Genomic DNA, 20,195 nt, shown 5'->3' with positions numbered 1-20,195 from the left:
ACATCTTAGAACAAATATCTGATCTACACACCCTTTTCCCTTCCTAAATCCCCCTTGTTCTTCTCCAACTAGCTCCTCTGTCATATGCCTAACCCTATCAATGAGTATTCTACCATATATTTTACCAGTCACACTAAGAAGGCAAATACCCCTATGGTTACCACATACTTCTCTCTCCCCTTTTCCTTTGTACAAAGGAACAATTATACCTGACTTCCAGTCCTCTGGAACCCTTCCCTCTTCCCAAGCCAATCTACATAACTTCCATATCCACTCCACAACAATCTCACCCCCATACCTAAGCATTTCACCACACACTCCATCAATTCCTGGGGCCTTTCCCAGCTTAATCTTCTTCATTGCTTCCACTACTTCCGACCTACTGATCTCTTCCTCCCCCCTCTCATCTCTTGTTCTCCCAGCCATTCCCCAACCACTTATACTCACACTGCTCTCACTCTCTACATTCAACAAATCCTCAAAGTGCTCCTTCCATCTCCTCAATTTCTCTCTCTTCTCCACCAACAATCTATTATTCCTATCTTTCACTCCCCTACTATTTCCCCTTTCACACTGCCTTACTTTCTTTACCTCCTTCCAAAACAGTTTCTTACTCTCCCTCCATTTCACACTCAGATTCCTCCCAAACTCTTCATCCACTTTACACAATAATAAATTCTTCGTCGTTGAAAATATATCGTACTATGGACAGAGTTTGCATAAATAACACAGGACAAAAGCGTGCATGGGAAGAGTGTAGTGTAGTGTAGTGCAGGTGTATATAGTTAATGTGTAGTAGTGTGAGGTATGGTGGTGAGATGTGGCAGTGTCTGGTGTACGTGTTAATGTGTGACCGTGCGAAGCGTGGCAGTGTGAGATCTGGTAGTGTGAAGTGGTAGTGTTAAGTGTGAGAGAAAGATTTGGACGTCTGTGGTCTGTTAGTGTGAGATATGGCAGTGTGTGATGTGACAGTGTGAGATCTGGTAGTGTGGTGTGGTAGTGTGAAATGTGAGAGTGATTTGGACGTCTGTAGTCTGGTAGTGTGAGAAATGGCAGTGTGTGATGTGACAGTGTGAGATCTGGTAGTGTATGGTGTGGTAGTGTGAAGTGTGAGAGAGAGATTTGGACGTCTGTTGTCTGGTAGTGTGAGATATGGCAGTGTGTGATGTGACAGTGTGAGATTTGGTAGTGTGTGGTTTGGTATTGGGAAATGTGGCCGTATGTGGTGTGGTAGTGTAAGGTGTAGCTCGAAATACCGTACAATGAAGTGTGGCGGTGTCTGATGTGCCGGAATGATGTGTAGAAATATGAGGTATGGTAGTGTGAGGTATGTCAGTGTGAGATATAACCGTATGTATAAGGTGTAGCAGTGTGAGGTGCAGCAGTGTAAAGTGTGGAAGAGTGAGTTATAGCTGTCTGTGATGTTGCACTTTGAGATGTGGCAGTGTGAGATATGGTAGTATGTTGTGTAGCAGTAAGAGATGTGGTAGTGTGAGATGCTGAATTTTGGCAATGTTAGGTGTGACAGTGTGTGATGTGGCAGTCTGGAATGTGGCAGTGTGAAGTGTAGCAGTGTGAGATGTGACATTGTGCGATGTGGCAGCACAAGGTGTTTCCGGGGTGAGGTGTGGCAGTTGGGGATGTGGCACTGTAAGATGTTTGTGAAATATTTTAATTACGGTATCTTCTAATGCACAGGTAATTTTTTGACACCCTATTTTATTGCGATAAATTATATTAACATCTTCAGGCCAAGGACGTCGTTTCCATGTTTTGAAGCTATTTCCAGACAATTTTGTTCAACGTAGGAAAGAGTTTGAGAATAGTATTGGTTTTATATATATCCTTCATTACCCGCTTCACTGCTAGGGGGACACTTATTATGTGAATCAGATCGTGTAGTAAGACCAAGAGTAAAGTAACAACGATACGTCCTGGGAGTGAAGGAGTCAGGTTGTGTTGTGGGCGTTGGATTTAAAGTGGGTACCGTCTTGTTTACAGGTCCTTCATATCAACCCACTAACACGTTTTAGGGCCTTATCGAGTGTGCCATAGGAGGCTTCGTAGCATCCCAGTCTTTGTGGCTTCTTTTGCACCTTAAAATTTATTTGTATACATATATAGTTTTAATTTGGACATAATTTACATCAATAGCATGTAAGAGGATACTGAAATGTAATATGCTGAAGAAAATGCTAAGGGAGAGTTTTTCGAAATCTTTGTAGCCATTTATAATACGACCCATGAGGACCCCCCCACTGATACCGTAATACCAGACTGAAATGTGGTATCCATGGCGTATAACACAAGAGACAGTAGGTGTTAGTGCCCAAGTGCCAGGATGACGAGTGAGAGCTGCAGAGAACCAGCACTTTGTTGATATGTCGGAGGTGGATGACTGGACCTCTGAAACGGGTTACGTAAACTGTGCCTAGTGTCGAGTGGGGAAAAAATCCAAATAAACCTAAAATTCTGCAGAGGACAAGCCCTCTATTGGTGTGTCGTAGGTGGATAACTGGATTTTGGAAATGGGCTACCTAACCTGTGTCCAGAGTCGAATGAATTAAAAAAAAAAAAAAATGAAGAACTCGAAAAAGTCTAGAGTCAGATAGATGAAAGAATACCAATAAGTTTTTAAAGTTCTGTCATCTAATATTTCTAGTGTGAAGCCAAAAACGACACGTATTTCTGATGTAATTTTCGAAACACGGGTAAAATTCAGTCACCATTAGTTTAAAAATATATATAAAATGTCGGGACACTTTTTCCACTCAAGTTCGGGTAGATTAAATTAGAGAAAACGAAACTCACTTTTTTTTTATTTTTTTTTTTTTTTTTATAGGTTACGTTCGATGCGCGATACATTTAACCTACCTTACCCGAAACATGCTTTGATTAATGTTTATAATAAAGTTAACCTCTTTATTATGACGATGAATAAAGTTGTTTAGTAATACCGAAAATAAAATGTGATATCGTCGTTTAAGGATTTCGGGAGATTTTTATGGACATGGACTGGCCACATGTAAGCTGAGACAAAAATACCCTTTCGGTAACGAGAATGATTTAGTTAAGCTTTGTGTCGTCAACTGAGGGCCAGACAGCCTCACCTCACGTCGTACCAATACCCCTTATCTTATCTCAGCCACCCCACCCCCTGACTCCAGCCACCTCACCAGATCTACCTCCTTTAATTCACTTATCTCCTTTTTCACTCTCTTTACCTCTTACATTTCCACCTTCACTGAAACCCTTCATTTCAAACCTTCTTACTTCCTCTTACTTCCCTTTTCTAAGGCCAGTCCCTCACCTTCACTTTCCCCTACTCATTACCCCTCATTATTCCCCTACCCATTACCCCACCAGTCATTCCCCTGCCCATTATCCCTCCCATCATTACCCTACCCATTACCCCACTAGTCATTCCCCTACCCATTACCCCTCCCGTCATTCCCCTACCCATGACCCCTCCCTTCATTCCCCTACCCATTACCCCTCCCTTCATTCCCCTACCCATGACCCCTCCCGTCATTCCCCAACCCATAAGCCCTCACTTCATTTTTCTTCCCTTCCCCACACCTCTGCCTTGTCTCATTTCTCCCCATTTTTCCCCGTCTTACTTTCCCCTCACCCTGCCCCCTTACATCACCCCTACCCATATTCTCTCTTCTACCCCTTCCTCCCCACTTTCTCCCCTACTCTCACCCTTGCATCCCCCCTTCCTTTCACTTCACCTCTACCCATCTCCTCTCTTCTACCACTTCCTCCCCTCTTTCTCCCCTTCTTTTACCCCTGCACACTCCCCTCATCCCAACAAAATTTCACTTACTTCACTTCCTCCCATACTCTCACCCCATTTCACGCCTTACCACCCAGTAAATCATCCCTCACCCCAATTAATCTCCCCTCCTCTCACCCCAGGTCATCACCCTCGTCACCCCAGATCAATTCCCCTCACTCGACACAATCTATGGAGTAGCCAGCCAGCGTCCTCTCTCCAGCCACAGGGGAACGTATCCTCGCTGCCATGGGGACTGTCGTAACACTTCTTCCTTAGCTATTTATCCTGCCTGTTACAATTTAAAATTCAATTGTGTGCCCTTGATTCGGATTTTGTTGATATTAGAAAGGCACAAATAAAATACCTGTACAAGTAAATTAATAGAGTTCAAGCAGGGATTCGTGATTAGATAAAACTACCTCTAACTCGTTCAGTAAAGTGGGCCATTTTCCCTTGCTACCTCCAGACAGTTTTCGTTAGGACCCCCCCCCCCTCTATTTTTTTGGTGGGGGGAAGTGGTTAAGAATACCCTTAAATAAGAGAACTATGCTGTGATAGGAGACAGAGGGGAGAAGGGAGGGGAGGAGTGGGGGGAGAGAGGGGAAGTGAGGGGGGAATGAGAGTGAGCAGAGAGGAGGGAATAGAGGGTAGTGGGGAGGCAAGATGGAAATGAGAGCGGGACAAGGAAGAAGGAAGAGAGAGAGAGAGAGAGAGAGAAGGGAGGGTGACAAGAGAGATAAGCGAGGGATGATGAAGGGTGTCAGAGCCTAGGATGAGGATTGGCCGAATTAATGGATGGGAAGGAGGGGGATAGAGAGAGGGGGAGAGGGAGCAGGAAAGAAGGGAAAGAGAGGCAGAAGGAACGACGAGGAAGGAAAAGGGGATGTTGCTTTTACTGTATTCATATTGTCTCTAAATTATTTTCAGACTAGGATAGAGTTCAGAAAATGATGGGGTTGAATGTAGCCTTCATTATTGACTACAACATAACAGATCTCTTGAAGGTTTCAAGAAATAGCCGGACATCAATTCCGTTTTATATTTGCTCCCTCTTATCGCTTATATTTGGGGTGGGATAGAATTTTTACTGCATGGCTTAACTGTAGCCTGCCTCATTATAGTCGTACATAAACCTTATTCGACAACTGACGTTTCACCTTTTTTTTTTTCTTGTTACCTTTGGAGGATTTTATTCGTCTTTGCCGTTTCAACAATCGTATGAGCGGTAGCTGAGTTCGTTCACTCTTTGTCTCGTGATTCTCATTGGTTAAGGAAGCTCCTTAACACATTTTCCAAAGCGATATATTTTGCTTATTGCACTTTACTGTCCCCTTCTGTGTTACATAAATCCGTCCGGTGTCCCAATGCTGCGCATAAATAACGCGAAAAAGGATACTGACCAGCCATATCCAATTATAAGTCGCTTTGGAAGAGGTGCTAGGACGCCTCCATACCAGACGAGAATACTGTTGACCACCTATTTAGTGCACTTGTGCTGCTGCGAGACGCATTTACTCGTCTTAGGAATGGCCCCTTACATTCTTAGTAGTAGTAGTAGTAGTAGTAGTAGTAACCCCAGGTTCAGCTGAATGTGAACCCAGTAGACTGCAGGGTGAAATTGCCCCCCTCATGCAGTGCAGTTTCTCTCTTTCATGGAATAGAGAGGTGAGGAGCAATTGTATAATCAGACGACGGAACCGTCCAGATATGTCAGTGACACCGCGCGAAGGCGCCCTCCTCCAACCGCTCACATTGAAGGGCTTTGTTAAGGCTGCCATATATTCAGCCACTACGAATCGGGTTGTTATACTAAGCTAAAATAATAAAATCGTTGGGAGATGGCATATATCCCATTGGAGCCCAGTGTCCAGAGTATTGGACAGAACTGGGAATTTTCAAAGCTTTATAAGGTAGGGAACCCCACGTGTAGGGACGAATGAGCTTCGCGACCAAGATCCGATAGACGGAGGGCGGTACGCTTAGTACCCACCCAGTGCAATGCCTCGCCCAGCATTTTTGGGATCCAGTGGGTTAATGACCGGCAAATCTATCAGTTTCTTTGACCCATTGGAGCCCAGTGTCCAGAGTATTGGACAGAACTGGGAATTTCCAAATCTTAATAAAGTAAGGAACCCTCGGGTAGGGACCTATGTGCTTCGCGACCAAGAGCCGATAGGCGGAGGGCGGTACGCTTAGTACCCTCCCAGTGCAATGCCTCGTCCAGCTGCTCTGGGATCCAATGGGATATTAAAAAAAACAAAAAAAAAAAAAAATGCCTCTCTTTGTCAACTCACTGGCCTTCTTTGGACACATTTAGCTAGTTGATTCTGTCTTCCTTTAAGACAGTTTTGTTCCGTCGAGGGAAAATATAAAATCAGATGGCCCAAACTGTCACCGTATATCTAGGGAATGCTTGACTTTGTCTCGCCTGAATAATATGGTTTGAGTTCAGCGGCTTAAGTAATTCAGAGTGCATCTAAGGCAGTGAAAAGGATGGTCCTGTCGCGATGAGGGCATGTCTTTTATTCTTTTTACTCTGACTTGGCTCAAAATGGCCATCTCTCAGTTTTAAATGTTGAGGCGTAACAGTAGATTAACACTAGAATATGATGCTGTCCACGAAGTGCTGTGAAAAGGATATCGAGCCGTATCGTTATATTTTTCTACCACTGAGCTATGTAAAATAAGTAACAAAAGGACAAAAATCTGGCTGAAACCAAAGGGCTTTTTTTTTAATGTCTGTGAGTGAGGGATTATGAAAGTGGTAGTACGAGTATAATACTAAGTCCATTTTACCTTAACTTGGCCCAGGTGGTCGTCTTTTTGCAGCTACTTTTACTCTACATCCGTTCCACAGCACTTCGTGACTAGCATCATATTCTAACGTAAATCTATTGTTGGAACTCAGCATTCAAGATGGATAGATGGCAGTTTTACGCAAGTTAGAGAAGAAAGGGTATAGTATCATTAAACTCCTTGGTAACGTGGAAGAGCAGTATTGCACATAACTCCAGGTGATTATATTTAGCGTATAGCCATAGGAGCCTGAGCGTGTTAACAGAGGAGGCTGGACTGAGGTGAGGAGAGACATACTGCCCTCTGCTGTTCGTTCTTTCTCCTCCTTTCATCCCTCTGTCACCTCCATCTCCTCTCTCTTTCTCTCTACTCTGATTTTTCCTTTCCCGCCTCCCTTAGCTTAAAGCTTTGGGATCATGTGTACAGTTAAGTATATATTCGTAAATCTATGCCTGTTTTATAAAAGATGAGGTTGAGAAAATGGAGGCGAAATATAAACAAAACTCACCCCTTTTTCATTTTTTCGTCCCTCCTTTTCACCCCCCTACTTTACCTCTCCCTCCCCACTCCCCTTCTTTCCTCTCACTCCTGCCATCCCGCCCTCTACTTGTCCCTCCTCTCTTCTCTTCTTCCTTCTCCTTGTCCACCTCATCCCCTCGACCCTCTCTCCCTCAGCCAACATTCGTCTGTGTGTGTGTGTGTGTGTGTGTGTGTGTGTGTGTGTGTGTGTGTGTGGTGAATATTATGTAAGGATGAAAGTGAGGAGAGGTTAGCATAATCCCTCCCCACTCTTCCCTCTTCCCACCTCCCTTTTTCCCCCTCGCCCCCATCCTCTCCCTCTCATCCCTCTCACCTGTCTCTTCTTGTCATCTCACCTTTTCTCTTTTCCTCTTTTTCCCTTTTCTCATCCTATACTCTCCTCCTCCCCTCTCAACTCATACCCCTCTCCTGCCCCTCACTCACCCCCCCTCTCCTGCCCCTCATTCACCCCCCCTCTCCCCCAGCCTCTTTCAGCTCTTCTTCCCTCCTCTCCCCTTTCACCACTTCCCCTCTCCACTCCCCCCCCCACCCCTTTTATTCTTCTCTCAGCTCTCAAGCCTCCCTCACCCCATTTTTTTCCTCCTGCCACCTCCCTCTTCTCCCTGCTCCCTTTCCCCTCCCCCTTCCCTCTCGTATCCTCCTCCCCCACCCATCTCTCATCCCCCCTCCCCCACCCAGGTCTCTCCCCTCTCGCATCCCCCTTCCCCTCTCCCATCTCGCATCCTCCTTCCCCCTTCCCTCTCGTATCACCCCTTCCCCACCCATACCGCATCCATCCTTCCCCTCCCATACAGCATCCACCCTCCCCCTCCCATCTCGTAACCCCCTCCCCCTTCCCTTCTCGCATCCACCCCCACCCTTCAGTGTTTGCCACCATGTATATATGTATATTTGCCCCCACTCCCAGAAACTCCTATTTCCATAAAAATTTGTGACTTTTATGCGAGAGAGCTGTTTTTTTTCCTTTATATTATTGCCCCCCTTTTTTTTTTGCTTTACTTTAATGATTTTTTTTATTTCTCTATATATTTGGGTTTAGATGTGGATCACTCGTGTAGCCAGCCATGGAAAAGAAGTTTGTGCATTGTAACAGCTTTTATTATTATTGTTATTATTATTGTTATTATTATTATTATTATTATTATTATTATTATTATTATTGTTGTTGTTTTTAGTATTAATAGTAGTAGTAGTAGTAGTAGTAGTAGTAGTAGTAGTAGTGGTGGAAGTAATGGTGGTAGTAGTCGCGGCAGCAGCAGCAACAACAACAGTATTATTGTTATTATTATTATTATTATTAAACTGGTTTACAAAAAAAAAATCTGAGGCAAGCATGTGACTAGGTGTTTTTGACTAATTTTGATACCCGGTATGCTTAATTCAAATTTCAAAACAGTTTTGCTCCATCACCTCTAGTTTTTTTGCTTTCACATATCCCGTTTTTTTATTATAATGCATATATTTATATTATAATGAGTTTATTTCATGTATTAAAATGGCATATTACAGAACGAAACAAAACAGACACAGAACACTGACAGAACTAAATATTGCCATTACTTGGATGTAAGCATATATACACACCATAGTACTACAGACAGTCAGAAGTGAGTTTTTTTTGGACGATCTGGTGTGCTTTGCCTCCGGGATGTCGCGTAGGAGCATCCAGCAGAAGTCCCCCATCATGCTGGGGTTCCACTTGCCTTGGTAGTTGCCCTCCATCTTAGTAATATCTTGGCGGAACCTTTCCCCATGTTCGTCACTTACTGCTCCGAGGTTCTGGGGGAAGAAGTTGAGGTGGGAGTGAAGAAAGTGAATCTTGAGAAACATTCGGCACCCCATATCCTGATAAGCCTGCAACAACTTCTCGACGCGCTCTTGGTAATCTAGTGCCCATGTGTTACCAAGGAAGCCATGGCAGACTGACTTAAATGCTTCCCATGCTCTCAGTTCCTTTAAGATGAGCTTCTCTTCGAATACCTCATCCTTCAGCACTTCCCGGATCTGAGGTCCGACGATGATGCCCTCCTTGAGCTTAGCAGAACTGAGAGCTTGGAACAGAGTGCACAGGTGTTGGAAGGCAGTGCCATCCTTGTCCATGGCCTTCATGAAATTCTTCATATGGCCAAGCTTGATATGAAGAGGGGGAAGAAGCACCTTGTTCATGTCCACCAGAGGATTTTCTTGGACACTGTTTCCCAGGCACGAAAGTGCTCCTAGACCCCCAGTAAGCTACTGGTGTTCCCAGCCGCACAATGCACATGTTTGACCTTGTTGTTGCGCACTTTTTGAACCAAGTTCCAAGAAAATGAGACGGTAAATGGATTTTTGGCGAATATTTTGGGTCTAGGCCTATATGTATACATGTACGTACATGTATACACGTAGATCTAAAAAATTAGAGGTGATGAGTGAAAATGGATTTCGAATCTGAAATCAGCACCCCAAAATTAGGTTAGAACACCTTATTTCATGCATGCCTCAAATTTTTTGTAAACCAGTGATATTATTATTATCATTATTATTATTATTATTATTATTATTATTATTTTTATTCCACATAGAGGCACAGAGGATAGAGAGAATCCAAGTTCGCTCCTAAGAAACGACACAAGAAAGACACGTAACACAGAGACATCAGTAGGCTACAGGCAGCACAGTACAGACTTACGTGTTCCTGTAGTTAAAACACACAGGTGATAATAAAAACACACCCAGCACGTAACAGACACAGGGCAAGAGAGAATAAGTTAGCATGTGAGAGAGAGAGAGAGAGAGAGAGAGAGAGAGAGAGAGAGAGAGAGAGACTCTGTAACCTGAATATGTTAAGTTACTGTTCACTCGACAAAGTAAACAGAGGATCATTCCTAAGTGGCCTTGGATATCCCATAACATCTCTACCTTAGCGATTTTTTCCGCACGTTATCCCTCAATATCGCCATGTATGCCACTGGTCCAAGCTGTATCGATATTAAAAAGATATGAATAATAGAGCTTACCAGAAAATGTTAAGGAGTGATGTGTAAAATGAATCGCAAAATTCTAGGGGCTAAGACACCTCCTGTGTGTCCTAGAAAAGCAAGTCCCATAGAGGAAGTGTTAAGCTAAGATGAGGAGGGTAGGTGGGAGAAACATAAGGAGGTGTGTGTGTTGGATCAGTACTTTCTTAACTGCCCTGATGAAGATTTGGTCTCGTGTTAGTCACTGGGTTCAGGCATCTGCATTGCTTTTTAAGTTTGCGTCTACCGCATCGAAGTTTGCCCTATTTTTCCTATTTTATCTTTCCTTGCTTTCTGGTTACCATCTCGCCCCATCCTTGAGTGGGAAAGAGGTTATGATGATGATGATGAGGAGGATGGTGGTGATGAGTGTGATGGTGATGATGATGATGATGATGATTCTCATTTGCTAATATAGTTTTCCTTACTCTCTCCCCCCCTCCCCCAGTCTGCCGTCAGTTCTCGCGGCCTGTGTGGGCGATGGTCGGGTCGGTCCAGCCTGACAGCTTCGATACGCTCCACTCCTACGCCAACACCTTCCAGATGCCCTTCGTTACGCCCTGGTTCCCGGAAAATGTGAGTACCTGCATTACTTATTTACGTATTATTGAAATTGTGTGTTTATACTGTGTGCTGGGGGGGAGGTGATCTTAAGATGGGACTGGGATTAGGAAAGGAGGGTAGAGGTAGATGTGTAGGAGAGGATATGAAGGAAGAAAGGGTAGAGAAAGAAGGATGAGAAAATGAAGGAAGCAGTGGAGGAGGAGGATAACTAGTAAGAATATGGAGAGGAATGAAGAGAGATGATATAAAGAAGGAGTAGAAGAAGAGGGCTACAGTACTCATTATTCTTACGCCAGCACCTTCCAGATGCCATTCACTGCTACTTAATTCCCAAAAGATGTGAGTTCCTAAAGATTATATTTATACTGCATTTTATTTTACAGGTTAATGATTTATGAAGATATATTTCGTAAAAAATTGTGGGTGTAATGTGACGACACGGGAAAAAAGTAAAGGGGGAGGCAGTTTTGGCGCATGAAGAATCGTGTCTTTGTTGTAATGACATATCTGAATATTGCATGGTAAAGGACTAGTTATACCACATCCATAGCACTTTTCTTCCAGAGTGCACTTACACTTACATAACTGCTACACCATAATGGTACTAATAATGAAGTAAAAACTAATAAAATAATGCAGGGATTGGATTACATGTGCTTATACTGTTTCGATCTATCACCTGTAATTTTTTTTTCTCCTTTGTGCCATCCCTACCTCTTCTTACATTTTTGTAAAATGTATTTTTTTATTAGTTGTCTAGATTAAAAGAAAAAAGGAAAAGAACAATGGCTATCAGACAACGTACCTCTGTATGGTAAGCGGGGCCTTGGCTATATTGAAGTAATATGTAGTTTAATACATCTGTCCCTTTGTTTGCGGAAAGAGAGAAGAATCCGTCTTTTAAGCATCATACCTGCTGGAGACTTAAGGTTCTCTGCAAAAATCATTGCTTATGTTGTGTTGGAAACAACCCGTTTGAAGAAAGAAAAATGGATATTGAGAAATCGGCATTTTAGCCATCTGTCTGTCTATTGCCAGACGTATCAATCCTGTAAGGGGTGGCCAAAAACAAATCGCCTCCTTGTCGCCCTGTCCAATGCCACTTCACTGCCTTCCTCCCAGCTCACACACCCCTCTCTCACATACCTCTCCACTCCATCCCTCCATATCATCCTTGGCCTCCCCCTCCTCTCCCTCCCTCCACCTCACTTGCATACATTCTCCTCTTGAGTCTCTCGCTCTCTGTCCTCTCCACATGGTCAAACCACCTCAGTGTATTTCTCCTAACGCTTTCTGTCACTCGTACAATAACTTTGTAGAAACATTGTAGTGAAGTTTTGTTGATCAGTTATACATATATTAGACTCGTGGACGAGCGGTTGTTATACGTGAGTAGTTTTGTAAGTAGATAATCTTAATTCCCATTGCCATGCAATGGCAGGAGAGGTAAAGATGAGTATGGGACTATTTTTATTTGTCTTGGAAATATTAACAAAGTCTCTCACATACGAGTGAAGTATAATGTAGAGTCCCGCGAGCTACCTCCTTCTCTCTCTCTCTCTCTCTCTCTCTCTCTCTCTCACCCATGTTGCTAGCCTCGTTCTCCCTGCTACCTGTCGGTTCTATGGCCAGTCTCCTTCTGAGCTCTGCTTCCTAAATTCTTATTTTAGCAGGGGTCGTGTCACGTGGAATATACTGTTGCTGAAATGTTCTAGAAGCCTGTGTGTGTGTATGTGTCACGAGGCGCTGTTCGTGGGCTATTTTGCTGGTGAGAGGCATTCTGGAGAGGTGGTAACGTCATTTCCTTTTGGCCCCTAGGTTTGACATTGACCTAACCTCTAGACTATATATGTATGTTGCTAGCTATTATGTATTATGATATTTTAGAGTCATGACATCTCTCGGTCACGTAGCTGGCGGTCCTCCGACAGCAGTCATCATTGACATATGCTAATCTATTAATACATGATAGTCTTTTTCTTCAATATCAATGCATAATATTGATTATAATATTGATTATAATATTCATTTAATATTGCATTGATCCAGTAATATTACATTTTAAACAAGTCTATCTATCTATCTATAGCCCGACGCCCTAATCCCGCAAAGGGTGGCCGCAGACAAAACGCCTCCAAGTCTCTCTGTCACCCACCATTTGACTCCCCTCCCCCCAGCTCACCCCCCCTCCCTCATATACCTCTCAACTCCATCCCTCCACCTCATCCTCGGTCTACCCCTCCCTCTCCATCCCTCCACCTCACCTACATACACCCTCTTAGTCAGTCTTTCATTCTCCATCCTCTCCACATGTCCAAACCACCTCAGTGTATTTCTCCTAATCTTTTCAACCACATCCACATCTACCCCACAACGTTCCTTCACTTCTTCATTCGTCAACCTGTCCCTCCACGTCACTCCACATGCTCCTCTCAAGTAACTCATTTCCACTGCTCTCACTCTTGACTTGTTCCCCTCTTGCAAGGTCCACGCCTCGCTTCCATACGTCAGGGTAGGGATCACAATACCATCATGCAGTGACTTCTTAACTTCCATACTCACCTCCCTATTTCTCATCACTGCTTTCAGTGTGCCAACAACCTTCCTTCCCTGCTGTACCCTTTCACGTACTTCATCCCCCAAAGTTCCATCCTTACTCATCACACTACCCAAGTACTTGAATGCACTCACATTCTCCATATCCTCACCATCCAACCTCACTGCACACTCTGTGACTTCATTCCTCTCAAACACCATAACTTTACTTTTGTTTACATTAACTTTCAGCTTCCTCCTCCTACACACTGTCCCAAATTCATTCACCAAACCTTGCAACTCCCATTCATCTTCACTCAACAATACTGTATCATCAGCAAACAGCAACACCGGAAGCTTCCAAATCTCACCCTCATTCATTAGGGCCACCCCCACATCTACTGCCCTACCTTGTACCTCCTTTACAACCCCATCCATATATATATTAAACAGCCATGGAGACATTACACACCCCTGTTTCAGTCCCACATTGAGATCAAAGAACTCACTCAGCTCACCATCCACTCGCACCGTAGCCCTAGCTCCCTCGTACATACACTTCACAGCACTCAACAATTTCCCCTCCACTCCATATATTCTTAATACCTTCCACATACCTTTCCTATCTATTCTGTCATAAGCTTTCTCCAAGTTGTATACATAATTGAACAAGCACAATATGATTAAATTGGTTATTGTATGACATTTTGTAAGATGTGTATGTATAACAGTCATACACATATAATTGTGCAATGGTAATACTGCTAGGTTATTACATTACAGATTGAGTTATCCCTTTAGTAATGTCTAATATTTCACCTACTAAGGATTTCAGGGGCAGTGTCCAACTGTCTCAACAAAGCGTCGGACAAGGATTTAACTTTGGCAGTGCATGTTTGAGACCCCGACCTAATTTGTAAAATTATGCTTTTGTACCAAATGTGTATGATTAAGGCATTTATAAGAGTAAATGTAGGGTAAACTTAGCTAAAATCGTCGGAGGCATGTAGCGAGGCTAGCTTCGGACACGATACAAGCCCCGCCCACAATTCGGAACGTGACGTCGGTGTGACTTAGTAGTAATCACCGACGCAAGTGGCATTTCTATCTTTCTAACCCCCCCCCAACTACAGTACTCTCTCTCTCTCTCTCTCTCTCTCTCTCTCTCACACACACACACACACACACACACACACACACACACACACACACACACACACACACACACACACACACCGAAGTAATATTTCACCCCTACTACAGATTCAGTATGGTCCTTATATGAGAAGAACGTTTGAGAAAAAAAAGGTTTACTCGAAGGAAATTACTTATCATTTACATGGAAAATACGGCCCTTGCTACATGCTCGGTGCATGTAACATAGAGCAGTGGTTTATTAAACTTGTTCATTGTGAACGCCCACTATTATCTTTAAAAGAATATATATTTTTTACACACACACACACACACACACACACACACACACACACCGAAGCAGTCTTGCAACCTCTAGGACAATAAGAGATGCTCGCCATCGCTGAAGTTTCGGTTTGGTAACGTCTCGCCTGTCGGCGGCCGCCACATCACCTCGCCCAGCGGTGCCGGCTCAGGCAGTGATTACTACTCTTCAGAAGTGAATAAGTCATATTGACGTCACAATATGTGTAAGAGGGCGATGCATATACTATGTACTAATAGGGAGTCTGGAGGGATGTACAGTCACTCTAAAAATCAGCCGCAGCTCAGAAATATGAGTAACCCTGAGGCATTGAATCTGAAGCAGCTTACATAAAGACAGAACTGCCACTTGCGTCGGTGATTACTACTACGTCACACCGACGTCACGTTCCGAATTGTGGGCGGGGCTTGTATCATGACCGAAGCTAGCTTCGCTACATGCCTCTGACGATTTTAGCTAAGTTTACCCTACATTTACTCCTATAAATGCCTTAATCATACACATTTGGTACAAAAGCATAATTTTACAAATAAGGTCGGGGTCTCAAACACGCACTGCCAAAGTTAAATCCTTGTCCGACGCTTTGTTGAGACGTTATTTAAAAAAAACAGTTGGACACTGCCCCTGAAATCCTTAGTAACTTGTATGATGATTCTCGTAATACAGAATTGTGGTAAAATTGTATGACTTGTTACATAATATTGTAGTAACATTGTAGTAATACATAACTGAAACATTGTATGAATTGTTACATAATATTGTCGCAACATTGAGGTAATGCATAATTGTAACATTGTATGAATTATTACATAATATTGTAGTAACATTGTGGTAATGCATAATTGCAACATTGTGTGAATTGTTACATATTGCTTGTAGTTACATAATTGTAGCAGGTGTAACATAATGCAATCGTTTGTCGTTACATAATTGTTACATATTGTTTGTAGTTACATAATTGTAACAAGCGTAACACAGTGCAATCGTTTGTCGTTACATAATTGTTACATAATGTTTGTAGTTACATAATTGTAGCAAGTGTAACATAATGCAATCGTTTGTCGTTACAGAATTGTTACATATTGTTTGTAGTTACGTAATTGTAGCAGGTGTAACATAATGCAATCGTTTGTCGTTACATAATTGTTACCTATTGTTTGCAGTTACATAATTGTAGCTAGTGTAACGTAATGTAATCGTTTGTGGTTACATAATTGTTACATATTGTTTGTAGTTACATAATTGTAGCAAATGTAACATAATGCAATCGTTTGTCGTTACATAATTGTTACATATTGTTTGTAGTTACATAATTGTAGCAAATGTAACATAATGCAATCGTTTGTCGTTACATAATTGTTACATATTGTTTGTAGTTACATAATTGTAGCAAGTGTAACATAAGGCAATCGTTTAACATAATGCAATCGTTTGTCGTTACATGATTGTTACATATTGTTTGTAGTTACATAATTGTAGCGAGTGTAACATAATGCAATCGTTTGTCGTTACATAATTGTTACATATTGTTTGTCGTTACATAAATGTAATAACTGCAGTCCTGACATCACTCATCCGGTCATGCTGCGGTCGATGATAGTGATGATGTGCCGTGCCACTGGCTCGTGGAGACAACAATTTGCTTTTTGTTTCACTTATAGAAGGAGTTTATGTGATGATGTGCCATGCCACTGGCTCGTGGAGACAACAATTTGCCATTTGTTTCACGTATAGAAGGAGTTTATGTGATGATGTGCCATACCACTTGCTTGTGGAGAACACTAATTTGCTTTTTGTTTCACGTATAGAAGGAGTTTATGTGATGATGTGCCATGCCACTTGCTTGTGGAGAACACTAATTTGCTTTTTGTTTCACGTATAGGAGTTTATGTGATGATGTGCCATACCACTTGCTTGTGGAGAACACTAATTTGCTTTTTGTTTCACTTACAGAAGGACTTTATGTGATGATGCGCCATGCCACTTGCTTGTGGGGAACACTAATTTGCTTTTTGTTTCACTTATAGAAGGAGTTTATGTGATGATGTGCCATACCACTTGCTTGTGGAGAACACTAATTTGCTTTTTGTTTCACTTATAGAAGGAGTTTATGTGATGATGTGCCATGCCACTTGCTTGTGGAGAACACTAATTTGCTTTTTGTTTCACGTATTATAGAAGGAGTTTATGTGGTATTTTGGCATTTGTAGTAACACACCTATTTTCATTTGTTTGTTATGTGATCTCACTGTATTTGTTTCTTTATTTCTTTTTTTTTTTTGTATGTATTGATTTTCTATAGTTTGTTTTTCTTCGTTTGTCAACGCTTTTTCTGGTGTTGTTCGAGGTTGCCTAATTGCTGGCTAATTCTCTTGGGACCCTTTTTTAAGATTTAGTTTATATTGCACAGATATTACTGAAAATGATATTATATAGCCCCATGTTTTGTTATTTTATATAAAAAAATATATATATACACTATATACAGTATTAACTATATACACTGTATACAGTATTAACTGTATACACTGACTTGTTGTTCACTTGTACCTATCGTGGGCAATATATGTGTCAGCACTGTGTGGAAATCTTTGTGTTCACGATTGTGTTGAAGATGTTCATTCTTGCTAACGTCATTTGTGTTGGCCATTTTTTTTTCTTTTCCTGATTTTCCTTGTAACTTAATTTATCTGTTTCCACTAGATAGCTTTAATTAATAAATGTTTAATTCAGTTCTTTTAATCGCTCACTGAGTAACTGTGATGGTATATTTTCTTTATTACTTTATAGATGTAATAATGTATAGCTGCATGTATGAAACACGTATTTTATATAGGTATAAATGGTAACACTCGTTGGTAGTAAATAAATGCTATAATAAATGAATGAATATATACAGTGTAGAATATTTATTATTGGTGCAAGTATTTAATGATTGAATTATGAAGATAATTGAAGTAGGTATATGTATTTAAGTTGTAATTACACAGCAGGTTTTATATGTTTGTGCAAAATGTGTTGTCTATCACTGTGTATCGTATAAATGAAGTAACTATGTAGCTCACTAATTTTTACCGTGGTGGGAATGGTGTGAGTGATGTTGCACGTGGTGATAGCGTTGTCCTTCACGGGTTGATTGACGTGTTGTGGGGTGTCAGACACACGTTGATAGGCGTGGCGTCGTCTCACCAAACACGTATGGTGACGTCGACTTCCCACAATGATAGCTGTGGTGAGTAAATGAGTAGCGATGAGTAACTTGAGTGAAGATGAGTGAGTAAGATGACTTGTGAATATGGGCTTGATATTTGCTTCGTCGTCTTGACCTCGCACTCCTGCGTCAGCGGTGGAGGTTGGGTGGATGTAGCAGAGAGAGGAGGGTGAGGTCTGGTGGTTGTGAGTTGTGAGTCATGTCTCGCTCTTCGTTTGTTTGTTTTGTTTTTCTTTCTCGATGTATTCTCGGTCCTTTTCTCTTGTGATTTACTCGTTGTGGGATGAAGACTGCCGGTACTTGTAGGTGAGTGTAGAAGATTATACAGACGACTCGTAGAGTTGTTACTTGTAGTTGATCGTAGATTGTTGTAGTTCGTTGGTTCATCGTAGCAATTGCAAGATTGTTTGTATCAGTATTTTGTTAAAAACTGGCAAGACGTCCTGTGACCTCTTCACCTCTAAATCAGCGTGATGATCGGGGAGACGGAGGGGGGGTTGGAGAGAATACTGTCAGGAGCTGGTTGTGAGTTGTTGGTTGTAAGAGGTATTTTTTGTTTTCAATCTTGATAATGCAGAATCAACTGTAGACTCGTAGGCTCGTAGGCTGTATTTTGTAGGAATTCACTGTAGAACTGAAGCTAAGCTTGGTTAGAGTCTCGCCTGCTTTTGTAGAAGTTCACTGTAGATTCGTAGACGAGGTTCGTTCGTTCGCTGCCGCCATATCTTACAATAACTTTGTAGAAACTTTGTAGTGAAGTTTTGTAGATCAGTTATACATATATTAGACTCGTGGACGAGCGGTTGTTATACGTGAGTAGTTTTGTAAGTAGATAATCTTAATTCCCATTGCCATGCAATGACAGGAGAGGTAAAGATGAGTATGGGACTATTTTTATTTGTCTTGGAAATATTAACAAAGTCTCTCACATACGAGTGAAGTATAATGTAGAGTCCCGCGAGCTACCTCCTTCTCTCTCTCTCTCTCTCTCACCCATATTGCTAGCCTCGTTCTCCCTGCTACCTGTCGGTTCTATGGCCAGTCTCCTTCTGAGCTCTGCTTCCTAAATTCCTATTTTAGCAGGGGTCGTGTCACGTGGAATGTACTGTTGTTGAAATGTTCTAGAAGTCTGTGTGTGTGTATTTGTGTGTATGGTCACGAGGTGCTGTTCGTGGGCTATTTTGCTGGTGAGAGGCATTCTGGAGAGGTGCTAACGTCATTTCCTTTTGGCCCCTAGATTTGACATTGACCTAACCTCTAGACTATATATGTATGTTGCTAGCTATTATGTATTAAGATATTTTAGTCCTGACATCACGTCCACATCCACACCACAACGCTCCTTCACTTCCTCATTTTTCAGTCTATCTCTCCACGTAACTCCACATGCTCTCTCAAATAACTCATTTCTGCTGCTCTCACTCCTGACTCGTGGCCCTCTAACAAAGTCCAAGCTTCGCTTCCATACATCTGGGTTGGTATCGCAATATTGTCTTGCAGCGACTTTTTTTTACTTCCATGCTCACTTCCTTGTTCCTTATCTCTGCTTCAAAGGACCAGCAACCTTTCTTCCTTGTCATACCCTTTCAAGCACTTAACCCTCAAAACTTTCAATCCTACTCATAACACTATCCAGTTTAGGTGATCAGGTTTTTATGTTGTAGCTCCTTTGGTGGTGATATTGGGAACAAGTACACTCGAAGACAAAGGATAGAAGCTTGTAAAGGCTTAAAACGCCTTGTGTTTGGTAATCCTAAAGGTGTTTGTTAAGGCTGCTGGGCGTGTCGGCACCATCGCTACATGGTGATGACAGTGATGTTGGGGTGAGTACGGGTTAAACTGGAAAGAGGGAAAAATGATGGAGACGGAGGAGCACGACGTAAGGGTTAGTAAGAGGTGAATATTTCATCAATCATTTTTAGGGTGAGGGGGAAGGTGGGTAAAGGAGAAAATGGGGAAGAGGAAGGAAGAGAAGAAGAAATAGAAAGGACGAGAAGGATTAGGAAGGAGGAACAGGAAGATGCTGAGAGGACGTTAAAAAGAAGAAGAATCATTAATGATCATGATGACCATGATGAATGTGCAGAGGAAGAAGGTGATAGTTTGAACGGTACATCCTGATAGCTTGGAAATTTTGCATTGTTTATTTAGTTACATATTCTGTTCTGTGTATCATTATTCGGATTCGGGTTAAGAAAGGAAATGTATGTACACTGAGCGAGGAACGGAAATTGGGAAAGCGAAACCTGAGGAGGAAAAAGTGGAGGAGGAGAAGGAGGAAGAATTAAACAAGTATGAGGAGAAAAAGAG

The 20,195-nt window shown here is 42.1% G+C and overlaps 1 protein-coding gene across 1 annotated transcript in view; it reads left to right on the top strand.

Annotated features, from left to right (window-relative positions):
* Positions 1 to 20,195, top strand: part of LOC145391860 (glutamate receptor 1-like) — a 537,754-nt gene that overhangs the window by 60,292 nt on the left and 457,267 nt on the right. The window contains exon 4 of the mRNA XM_080266379.1: positions 10,565 to 10,692. Coding sequence (XP_080122505.1) covers positions 10,565 to 10,692 — 128 coding nt within the window. The remainder of the gene's footprint in view (positions 1 to 10,564; positions 10,693 to 20,195) is intronic.

Source organism: Coenobita brevimanus, chromosome 1 (assembly GCF_032717465.1).
Source record: "Coenobita brevimanus isolate Jiangsu-jjx chromosome 1, ASM3271746v2, whole genome shotgun sequence".
Taxonomy (NCBI): domain Eukaryota; kingdom Metazoa; phylum Arthropoda; class Malacostraca; order Decapoda; family Coenobitidae; genus Coenobita; species Coenobita brevimanus.
This window is presented reverse-complemented; position numbering and strand designations above follow the sequence as displayed.